The 10,530-nt window shown below is 41.7% G+C and overlaps 1 protein-coding gene across 1 annotated transcript in view; it reads left to right on the plus strand.

Annotated features, from left to right (window-relative positions):
- Positions 1-1,558: 1,558 nt before the first annotated feature.
- The window catches only part of OVGP1 (oviductal glycoprotein 1, 120kDa), a 26,223-nt gene continuing 17,251 nt past the window's right edge, over positions 1,559-10,530 (plus strand). Inside the window, exons 1-4 of the mRNA XM_006865995.1 lie at positions 1,559-1,583; positions 2,663-2,692; positions 3,054-3,258; positions 3,686-3,742. Coding sequence (XP_006866057.1) covers positions 1,559-1,583; positions 2,663-2,692; positions 3,054-3,258; positions 3,686-3,742 — 317 coding nt within the window. The remainder of the gene's footprint in view (positions 1,584-2,662; positions 2,693-3,053; positions 3,259-3,685; positions 3,743-10,530) is intronic.

Consider the following 10,530-nt stretch of genomic DNA (forward strand, 5'->3'; position numbering starts at 1 on the left):
AAATGGGGATACATCTTTGTTGGTGGGATACTTCAACAGGTCTTCTTAGGATTCTGGTAAAATATCTCTACCTCTAAATTCTATACCATTTATTATTTTTATTCCATTATCTCAAAACAACTTGTTGGTTAGAAAATAATAAAAGGACTTGAGTGGTTTCTTCATACTGGCAATGAAGGATATAGAGATTAGGGGAATTTTGAATCATCATTATTTCCTTGTAATATATAATATTATTATATAATATTGACACTTAATGCCTTAGAAACATGTGGATTAGATGACAGACAGGGTCAGTCTCTGAGAAATGGTCATATTACATAATTGAGAACATCTGGTTTCTTGTCCTCCATGATTGAGATTCAGACCTTGAAATATGGGGCCTACCCAGGGCCTGAAACTGTTTGTAGGAAAAAGGAGACTAATAATAGATCACAGAAACATCTGGCTCACAGGCCTATGTTGTCCATCCTTCATATTATTTTGTTTTATGTTTTCAAAAAACATGCTCTCTGGTGCCTCGAATTTTACTCATCATATTCTTCAGGCTCCTGACACCTTCTCACCATTGGCTCATATTTTGGCTCAAACACTGATTTAGCTTCAGATTTTGTCTTCTCTTGAGAAATCCAACAATCTACTCACACTGGGTCTGCTTCCATACATGACTGCTCAGAAGTGCTGTCCTGGCTCCTACCCATCTCTATTGTCTCCTGGCCATGAGACTCCATGTCGGCTGAAGCTTATCACTGAGCTTAGCAATTACTCTTATAATAAATTGAAGAACAAACTGTCTTGCTGTGTATATTTGACTCATTTACGTGACCTGCCTGGAGAGTGTCAACATTTAAGTTTGAGAACCCTACTTAATGGGCATCCCTTTTGGTATTCCTAATTACAACTACCATTCATTGAATCCTTATTATAAGCAGGACTTATATATTATAAGTCCTTATATACTAAAAGAGCATGTACTAAGAATTTTTCATACAGTATCTTCTTAATCTCTACGGAATCTATAAGGTAAATAGGCTTAGTGGAAATTGTGGAAATTTAAAGTTTAAAGTTCAAGTGTGGAAATAGAAATTTAAGGAGGTTAAATGACTTACCCTAGAAAACTGCTAAATGCTGACACTGAGATTCAAACCTTACCTCCCTGAGTTCAAATTTAGGGCTTTGAAACTTTGTACTACCCTGCTTCCCTAACCAATAGTCTCATCGCAACAGACTGACTGCTATGAGGCAGTGTTTTTCCTCAATACTCAGCCCAGGCAGGTAGACTACCAGGATGAGGAACTGAATATCAAAGAAGGGTTCAGGAACACAGCCCTTCTCTGGATACGACCCAGGTGAACACCCACTCAATGCCAGTCCAGAGTGGGTGCGTTGTTGGCTCTGAGAGCTATCTATCGATAGGCTGGATCAGCAGGACAGGAGGTGGCGGAGTCAGTGTGACTTATAAATCACTAACTCTGGCATTGGTGTGTGTGTGCATGTACACAGGGAAGCTTGTATAAAGGGGCTCAAGCTCTAACCTTCCAGTGGTCAAACCTTCAAGATGAGGAGGCTGCTGCTTTGGGTTGGTGAGTGTAACATGTCCCACCTTCCATTGTATCACAGTTTAGGAGGTACCAGGCTTCTTGAATTTCTTGTCTCTAGTGGCTGAAAGAGCAACCTGGGACTCAGGGGGCCTGGATTAAGTAGATGTAGGATGGGACACTACCACCTGTCTGTCAGTTTGTCATTCTGTGGTGCTTGCATTTTGCTATGATGCAGAAACATCAAAATCCCAATAGGATCACCCATGGTGGGCAGGTTTCGGTAGATCTTCCAGACTGAGACAGGCTAGGCAGAAAGGCCTGTGAACTATTTCTGAAAATTAGCCTGTGAAAACCCTTCATTGGATGAAAACCTTTCATTTATCTGGAATATTGTCCAAAACAGTGCTGGATGAAGAGTCCTCTAGGTTGGAAGGCACTTAGAATAAACTGCCTGCCACAATGGCCTAGATCATGTTTCTTTCTGCTGTACGGATCACCAGGAGTTGGAGCCAACTTGATAACAACTACCAACTTGTTGTTGTTGTTGTTAAGTGCCATCAGGTCGGTTCCATCCCATAGCGACCCTGTATAGGGTTTCTGAGGAGCAGCTGGTGAGCTTGAACCACTGACCTTGCAGTTCAAATGGCTTTGTAGTCTGGAGCATTAACCCACAGCGCCACACCAGAACTCCAACTAACAACTTAGTTATTAGTTATTATGGGACATGGTGTAGGGTCAGAGGTGTCCAGGGAGGAATGACCATGGTTCTCAAACCTGATTATATAAGACAAAATTGTGCAATTAAACCTCTCATGGAGGAGCCCGGGTGTTTAAAAGTACTACTGGTTTAAATCTTTTGCCAGGATGTAAAAACAAAACAAAACAAATTGATGTCCCTGTGCAATGTTTGTGAGTGTGCTCATTATGTGTATTTGCATGAAAAGGAACTTGTATCTGGCTCCACTTGCCTGGTTTTTGAGATGAGAGAATGAGTGACTGACATGTGCCCTTCATTTGTGTGTCTGTCTCCGAGTGGCAGCCTGACTGGGCTGGGCACTGTGGATTGTTACTCTGGCTGTGCACATGTGTCTTAGTGTCATTCCTCCTTTTGTATCTTGCAGGGTTGGTTCTTGGACTGGCACACCACAACGGTAAGGAAATTGTGTTCTCCCCAGAGCAAGGGAGACTCTCTGGCTGAGAGGTCCTCCGTGCTAAGCATCCTATGCAGTTCCACCCTGCCCTGGCTCTTAGGTCTTGGATGACTGATACCATTTAGGTCAACAGAGGATGTCTAGTCATTCACTATGTATCAGGATCCAGACTGAAGCACCAGGACTTTGTATCCCTTCTAGGAGCACAGTAGAGGGGAAGGAGCCTAGATCTCAGGGTACTTTTGGGGAAGGTGGGGGAAGGAGTTACAGTGGCTTGGACTCTTGAGCAGGGGTTCAGTGGGAGCTGAGTGCCCCCCACTTCCTTGGTCTTTGTCAATGAATGTGTGTTCTTTCCGGCCAGATGCTGCTCACAAACTAGTGTGTTATTTCACCAACTGGGCATACAGTCGACCAAACACTGCCTCAATCCTGCCCCAGGACCTGGACCCCTTTCTCTGCACCCACCTGATATTTGCATTTGCTTCAATGAAAGACAACCAGATTATTGCAAAAAATGCCCAGGATGAGAATATTTTCTACCCAGAGTTCAACAAGCTTAAGGAGAGGTGTGTTTCTGTTGGAATGTGTGTTTGTGGGGGTGGGGGGGTAGGTCATATTTCCAGATTTTCCTTGTATAGATTAAGCTGGCTTCTCGTGCTCTCTCCCACTTTTCTCTGATTCTTCCAACCCCAACCTTCTCTTCAGTGTGGCTCCTGAGGCCTCCTCCCCTACTTAAGAACTCTGTATTGGTAAGTGCCCCCAGTACTTTCTTGCCTCCTTGTGTTTGGGCTAATGTTGCCTCTGCCTGAATGTCTTCTCTCTCTTCCGTGCCAGACAACCACCCTTTAAACCCTCCCTCTTTCCTTCTACTTGCCTTCCCCTTTCCTACCCCCACCTCCCAAATTCCCTAAAGGAATGACGGGAAGGAATGGTAGCTGCAGCTGCCTTCAGGTATGAGGACCCAGCTTACCAACCCTCTCTCCCACATCACAGGAACAGGAAGCTGAAAACACTGCTCTCAGTTGGGGGATGGGACTTTGGCACACCAAGGTGAGGGCTTACCTCTGGGATGGGAGAGCATGGCAGAAGGGTGGGTGGATGAAGAATGTTGACTAGAAGTAAGGGCTGGGGAGGGGGAGCCAGGTTGGCCACAGCAGTAAAGAACTAATGTAGGCACTTCCCCAAGTATTGGTCTGGTCTGGCTGGTCTTGGCTTCAGAGACCTCTTGATCTCTTCTCTATGGTGGTTGGGTGGGTGGACTTAGGAGTAGGAGACAGAGAAGTTTTAGCAGAAAGGATAGAGGAGGGAGGGGGGACAAAAATAGAACACTAAAAATTGTCCCCTTGATCCTTCATAAGAGGCACAGGTTTTATTGTAGAGAGGGAAGAATGTTGTCTAGGACAAGCTTTCAGGGCCTGGGTCTAACCATTTTTAAAAAATTTTAAATGTATATATACCTTTAATACATTTTTTTAAATACATGTGTACTGAAGTTAATTTAAAAAATAATACTAGGATTTATTAGTTAATTTGTTTGAATCAAAATTAATATATGAAAAGGAGAAGAAGGCCCTAAAAATAGACTATAAATTAAAGCTGCAAAAGAAGTAATAGAAATAAACCCTACATATGACAGCCTATCACTTCCGTAAAATAGGGTTCAATGGCAAAAGGCAACTGTGGCAAAGAGCTAAGATACTGATACTTAAAAGTAACATCAATGTTGGTCACACAAAGTTTTTACTACAATTATTCGTGTCATTAATATTCTTTATAAAATCTCTGAGGAGTAAACATGAGCCAGACTGCCTTTAACAAAGAATGTACACACAGACACATAAAAAATTAGTGTGCCACATTTTATGTTGCTACCTAATTTGTTTACACATATTATAATAAATAGGTATAATATGAGAGAAAGACAAGAATGTTATTAATGCTTGATTAACTTGCCAATATGTAAAGAGCACCACATATCCTGAGAAAACTAGAAAGTCATGTTATTCTACATATTGTGTCTTTTTTTTTTTTTTTAAGGTTTTTATTGTGGATTGAGTGAACGTTTACAGGGCAGATCATCAGTTTTACATTCAACAAATCATAAACCTTGTTTCATTACAATGATTATAATCCCCTCCATGTACCATCAGTTAACAGCATTTGTCTCTATTCACTTTAGCTTTTTTTAAAACAAAACAAAACAAAAACAACATTCAGGCATATATAGTAATTTACACCTCCGAAGGGCACATGCTGCAAATCTGCCTTCTGCCCACCAGCTCTTATCCGTCTCTTCCATGAGTCTAGAGTCCTCAGCCATTCCCCTTCTCCATGTCCCCATCTCTGCCTCCATCTCTGGTGTCGCTGCTTCTCTGGATAAGGTCCCACATTCTGCTTGTGCTCTTCTCCCTTGATGGTCCTAGGGTCCTCTGTTCTGGACTGTTAGATTAACTACTACCCTGGTTTTGTTATAAAACTTCTACCTTTACAATTATGGCAGTCTCAATTAGTCATGATAATAATTATTCACTATTGAATTATACGAATCTTATCCCTATTTCTTTTCACCAGACCCATCTAGACAGGATGAAAACTATTCAGTTTTGGTGTGGCACTGTGGGTTAATGCACCAGACCGCAAAGCCTCTTGAACTGCAAGGTCGGTGGTTCAAGCTCACCAGCTGCTCCTTGGAAACCCTATACAGGGTCGCTATGTGTCAGAACCAACTCGACAGCACTTAACAACAACAACATACTCTTAAACTAAACTCTCTCTTGAAACCTTGTAAGCCAGTCACTTCGTGCCTTTATTGCCCCTTCATTTTAGGTAGCCAATGTCTACGTTACTTGTCCCTATCTACCCTGTGTACAGAAGGGATAGCATTGAAACTTGATGTGAAGACTCCTTCCCTCTCAGTTGGTATTTAGAGTTACTACCTCCAGAGTATAGGTCAGGTTCATCAAATTGTAGCAATTTACTGCTGTTTCCTTTAACCAAAAAAAAAAAAAATTTTTTAAAATTATTTTTTTGGTAATCTTCCTCTAGTCGAGTTCCGATTATCAAGCCATCAAAGCTAGGTCAAATGGGTACTATCTGCAAGTTTGGCTGTTCTTGTGCATCTCTCCTCACTTCATATCAGCTGGATGCTTCACTCTCAGCTCTAGCCCTCTGTGGCTATGTCCTTGTTCATGGGCTCAAGTGTCCCCAGGTCTCACCACACATTAGACCAAACAGGCTTTCCTCTTATTTCTCTCATCTCCAGGTCAATGGTAGTCAATGGACTGTGGTTGAACTCAGCCCATTTCTTCATTGCTGCCTTTACCCCTTTCCACTCACCATTAGACCAATGTTGTCGCCAGCAAACTTACATGCCTCTTTGTGTGTTCCCTCTGAGTTTCAGTCTTAGAGGGGAGTTTGTCCTGAAGGAACTTGATTGCTTGCCTTGATGACTTCCTGGTGAACAGCTTGCTTATTTTTGTAGTAGCCAGTCATGCTGACATTTTTGTTTTGGGTTTTTCCTGATCTTTCTTTGAAGATGTATCTTCTGTTGCTCTAGCTGTTCCAGGCTGGTCTGCTTGTCCTTGCTAGGGGGAATGTTTCACCTCATAAGGTTGTGGATGGGACTCAGGATTCTACCTAAGGTCCTTATACTCTGCAAAAGCTTTGCAAGAGGCCTATTTCACTGGCAAGTTCTAGAACCCCTTTGAGGTATTTCAATCAGTTATAGGCTGAAGATGGGCTTACAAGTTTTCTGTAATCATGTTTCCCAACATTCCTTTCTATCCCACTCAAGTGTCTATTTTACAATAGAAGGCAAGGGAAACCAATATTCATAAGACAGTCAAGCATTTTAATATTATTTCCCCTCTTCAAACTATGACTAGATCCCTATATCACAGAGCCCTGTTGTTCCAAGGTTGAACATGCATCACTATTTACCTCTGTCCCACTTAGGCCATGCAAACCTCTCTTAGCATTCCCCTATCTATCTTGTTCTTCCACCTTCTACCCATTCGTTTATTGCCCTCCCCAACACCTGAACTAAACCCCCCACCCAACCCCACTGTTGTGGTTACCTTAACTATTCCCTCCATTTAAAACAGTCTATTTTATCCTGTAATCTACCTGACCTTCTCACCATCTGGATCTCTGTTCCTCTGTATTTACCTTCTTTCACATTGTAATTGCTTTGATCATAGATTGACCTCCCAGATTCTCTGTTCTTATAATTTTAATCTGTTCTTGACTCTTCCATTTGTCGATTGAGTTCAGGGTGATGCTGTCATTTACGTCATTCTCTAGTTGCTGTCTGTTCTTGTTGGTTCTCAGTCCACAGAACATCCTTTAGGATGTTTTTCATAGCAGGGTTGGCTTTGCCAAAATCCCTTAGCTTCTGTTTATTCTGGAATGTGTTGATTACACCATCATATTTGATTGACAGCTTTGCTGGGTAAAGGATTCTTGGTTGGCAGTTTTTTCCTTTCAGCGTTTTATATATCTCTCCCCATTGCCTTCTTGCCTGCATGGTTTCTGTTGAGAGATCTGAGCATAATCTGATTAGCTTGCCTTTGTATGTTACACTTCTGTTTTCCCTAGTTGCTTTCAGGATTCTCTCCTTATCTTTGATTTTGGAGAGCTTGATATGTCTTGGTGATTGTCTTTTAGGGTCTGTCTTTCCTGGGCTTCATTGAGCTTCTTGAATGCTTATTTTTTTCACTTTTCAGGATGTTAGAGAAATTTTCTTCCAGAAGCTCTTCAACAATTTCCTCTGCGGACTTGTGTGATTCTTTTATTTTGGAATGCTGATAATTCTTAAGTTATTCCTCTTCATGTTGTCCAACATTAATCTTAGACCATCTTCATATTTTTTTTATCCTTTTTTGTACTTGCTCTGCTGTCTTAGTAGTGTTGAGAGATTTATCTTCTAGCTCACCAGTTCTGACTTCTATCTCTTCACTTCTATTCCTTTGCCCTTTCAGTGTATTGTCTATTTCTGATATTCTATTATTAATCATTTGGACCTCGTTCTGTAAGTTTTGAATTGTTTCCAATGCTGTATCTGTCTTATTTGATTATTCCTGTAATGCTTTCCTGACTTCTTCCTTATTTTTCTCAGCTCCAGTGTATAGTGTTTTGATACATTTTATAATAACTTTTTCTGAATTCCTTCTCAGGCATTTCCAAAGCCTGTCCATCTTCCAGTATGGAGTACAGGTGTACTTCCAGCTCATTTGCCTCACTCACTTTATCTCATTTCTGGATATGTACTGATATGGTCATCTGTTTCTGTTTTTTGGGCATATTCAGGGGTTATCTGTGGCCTTAATACTTAGATGGGTGTGTATTTTGGTACTTTTTATACTTTCTGAATGCCCCAGGTAGATGTGATCAGGAGATGGGCTTTTCACTCTTCTTCCGGAGAAATTTCAAGATGCCACTGTTGGTCATTGTGATGTAACTCAGGATTTAATTTTTGGCCTGTTTCCTTTTTGGTCTGCCTGTCCCCCTCCACAATCCCCATTCAGGCCTTTTTCCTAGTGATAAACAGTTCCGGGTTGGCTGTGGCCATTTTGCACTGCTGTTTGGTTTTAAGTGGAAACTGTCACTTTAAATTTCAAGGAGATCTGTGCACATGCATAATAGAACCATCTGGGATTGGGGGTGGGTTGTCCACTAGCTCAGGCTCCCCCTCTAGTCACCAAAATGGATGTGTGCAGACAGTGAGAGACCAATGAAAAAAAAGAATGTCTACACCTTTATCTCCGCAGTTCTGTCAGGCGTCCGTGGTTGCTCTGATCCTTCCCCTGCTTGGTCTTTCCCAAGATATTGGCTTCAGGAGCAGCTGAGCATCTTGAATTAAAATGCAATGGATTTCTTGTTTCTGCTACAAATCCCCTAGCTGTAGCTTTCCAACCTTCTAAATATTCCTTTATATGTGGTTCAGAGTTCTGGCACCATCCCCTGAGTCTGCTTGGTCCATTATTCTGTGTTATTGCTGACGGAGCTTCTCACTGTACTTCTACTGGTTCTGCCATCTTGTTTGTTCTCCTAACCATTTTTTAAATGGAGCCAGTAATATAATCTCAAGGGACTGCATCAGACGCTGAAGTTGGTGATTGGCACGTAGTAAATGCTCAATACATGGAGCTGCTCTTATTAGCACTTTACCCTCCACAAGGCAATGCTGATTGGTTGTGTCATGTGGAGTCAGTTCCCACTCATACTATACCATGTAGGGTTTCTACATCTGTAAATCTTTACAGGATCCAAAAACCTCATCTTTCTCCTGACAAAGCAATGAGGGGTTTATAAAATGACTATTTCCTAAAGAAACATATCTCCAATTTCCTGGCTAAGGTCTGGGGTTGAGGCCAGTGCCAATCTTTTGGTCTTAAGGGGAATGAGATGAATGAGATGGAGACGTGGTGGCAGAGGCAGTGCACGGAATGCCCCTTGTAAAGATCTTCCAGTGCTAATAGAGGAATGATTTAGGGAGAATTAGGTGGTACTAAAGGAGTCCTGATGGTTAAGTCTTGGCTACTAATTGAAAGGTCAAGGTTTTGAACCCACCAGCTCTTTGTTGTTGTTGTTAGGTGCTGTTCAGTCTGCTCTGACTTATAGCATTTCTGTGCACAACAGAATGAAAGGCTGTCTGATATTGTGCCATTTGTTCTGTTTTAGCCCACTGTGGCATTGGGGTCTTGCTTCGTTTTCACTGATCTTTTACTTTTCCAAGCGTGAAGTTCTTTTCCAGGGACTGGGCACTTCTAAAAACATGTCTTAAATACACTATCTTCTTTTGAGAGGCATTCTTACTGTATTTCTTCCAAGACAGATTTGCTTGTTTTTCTAGCACTCCAGGGTACTTTCAATATTTTTCATCAGCACCAGTAGTTCAAATACAACAAGTCTCAGTCTTCCTTATTCATTGTCTAGCTTTCACATACATATGAGGCTACTGAAAACACCATTACTTGTGTCAGGTGCACCTTAGCCCTCAAACCATATCTTTGCTGTTTAACACTCGAAAGAAGTGTTTTGTAGCAGATTTGTCCAATACAATACGTCTTTTGATTTCTCGAGTGCCACTTCCATGAGTGGAGTTCTGGTGTGGTGCTGTAGGATAAGCACTGGACTGCTCATTGAAAGGTCGGCAGTTCAAATTCATCAGTTGCTCTTCAGAAACCCTATATAGGGTTGCTATGAATTGGGACTAACTTGATGGCACTTAACAACAAGAACAACAACAGTTTCTATGAGCAGTAGGATAAGCAGTGACTTCAAACTACAAGGTCAGTGGTTTGAGCCCACCAGCCATCCCACTAGAGAATGATGAGGCTTTCTGTTCCTGCAAAGGTTTATAGCCTCAGAAACCCTATAAAAAGATGACTATGAATCAAAATCAACTCAACGGCACTTAACAATATGAGCATTAATTATGGTTCCAAGTAAAATGCTGTTTATCAGGAGAAAAGACCTGGCAATCTGCTCCCATAGATTACAGCGTAGGAAACCCTATGAGGCAGTTCTACCCTGTCATATAGGGTTGTTATGACTTGGAATTGACATGACAGCACACAGCAACAACAGGTGATAACTGGCATCGCCCAACCCCGAGTTTCACTTCTGCTATGGCAACCACGTTTTGCCAGATGGTGGGCTAGATGGTTTACACACATTATCACATGATTTCCCAGAAAAAGCGCACAAAGAGGTTATTTGTATCCCAAACTTGGAGAAAAAGAAAGTGAAAGTCACAGGTCTGCAGGAACTTGACAAATTGCACTCAAGTGTCACTCAGAGATCACCCAGTGGAGTGGATGCATGATGTAACCCAA

This window comes from Chrysochloris asiatica, unplaced genomic scaffold (genome assembly GCF_000296735.1).
Source record: "Chrysochloris asiatica unplaced genomic scaffold, ChrAsi1.0 scaffold00085, whole genome shotgun sequence".
NCBI classification, from domain to species: Eukaryota; Metazoa; Chordata; class Mammalia; order Afrosoricida; family Chrysochloridae; genus Chrysochloris; species Chrysochloris asiatica.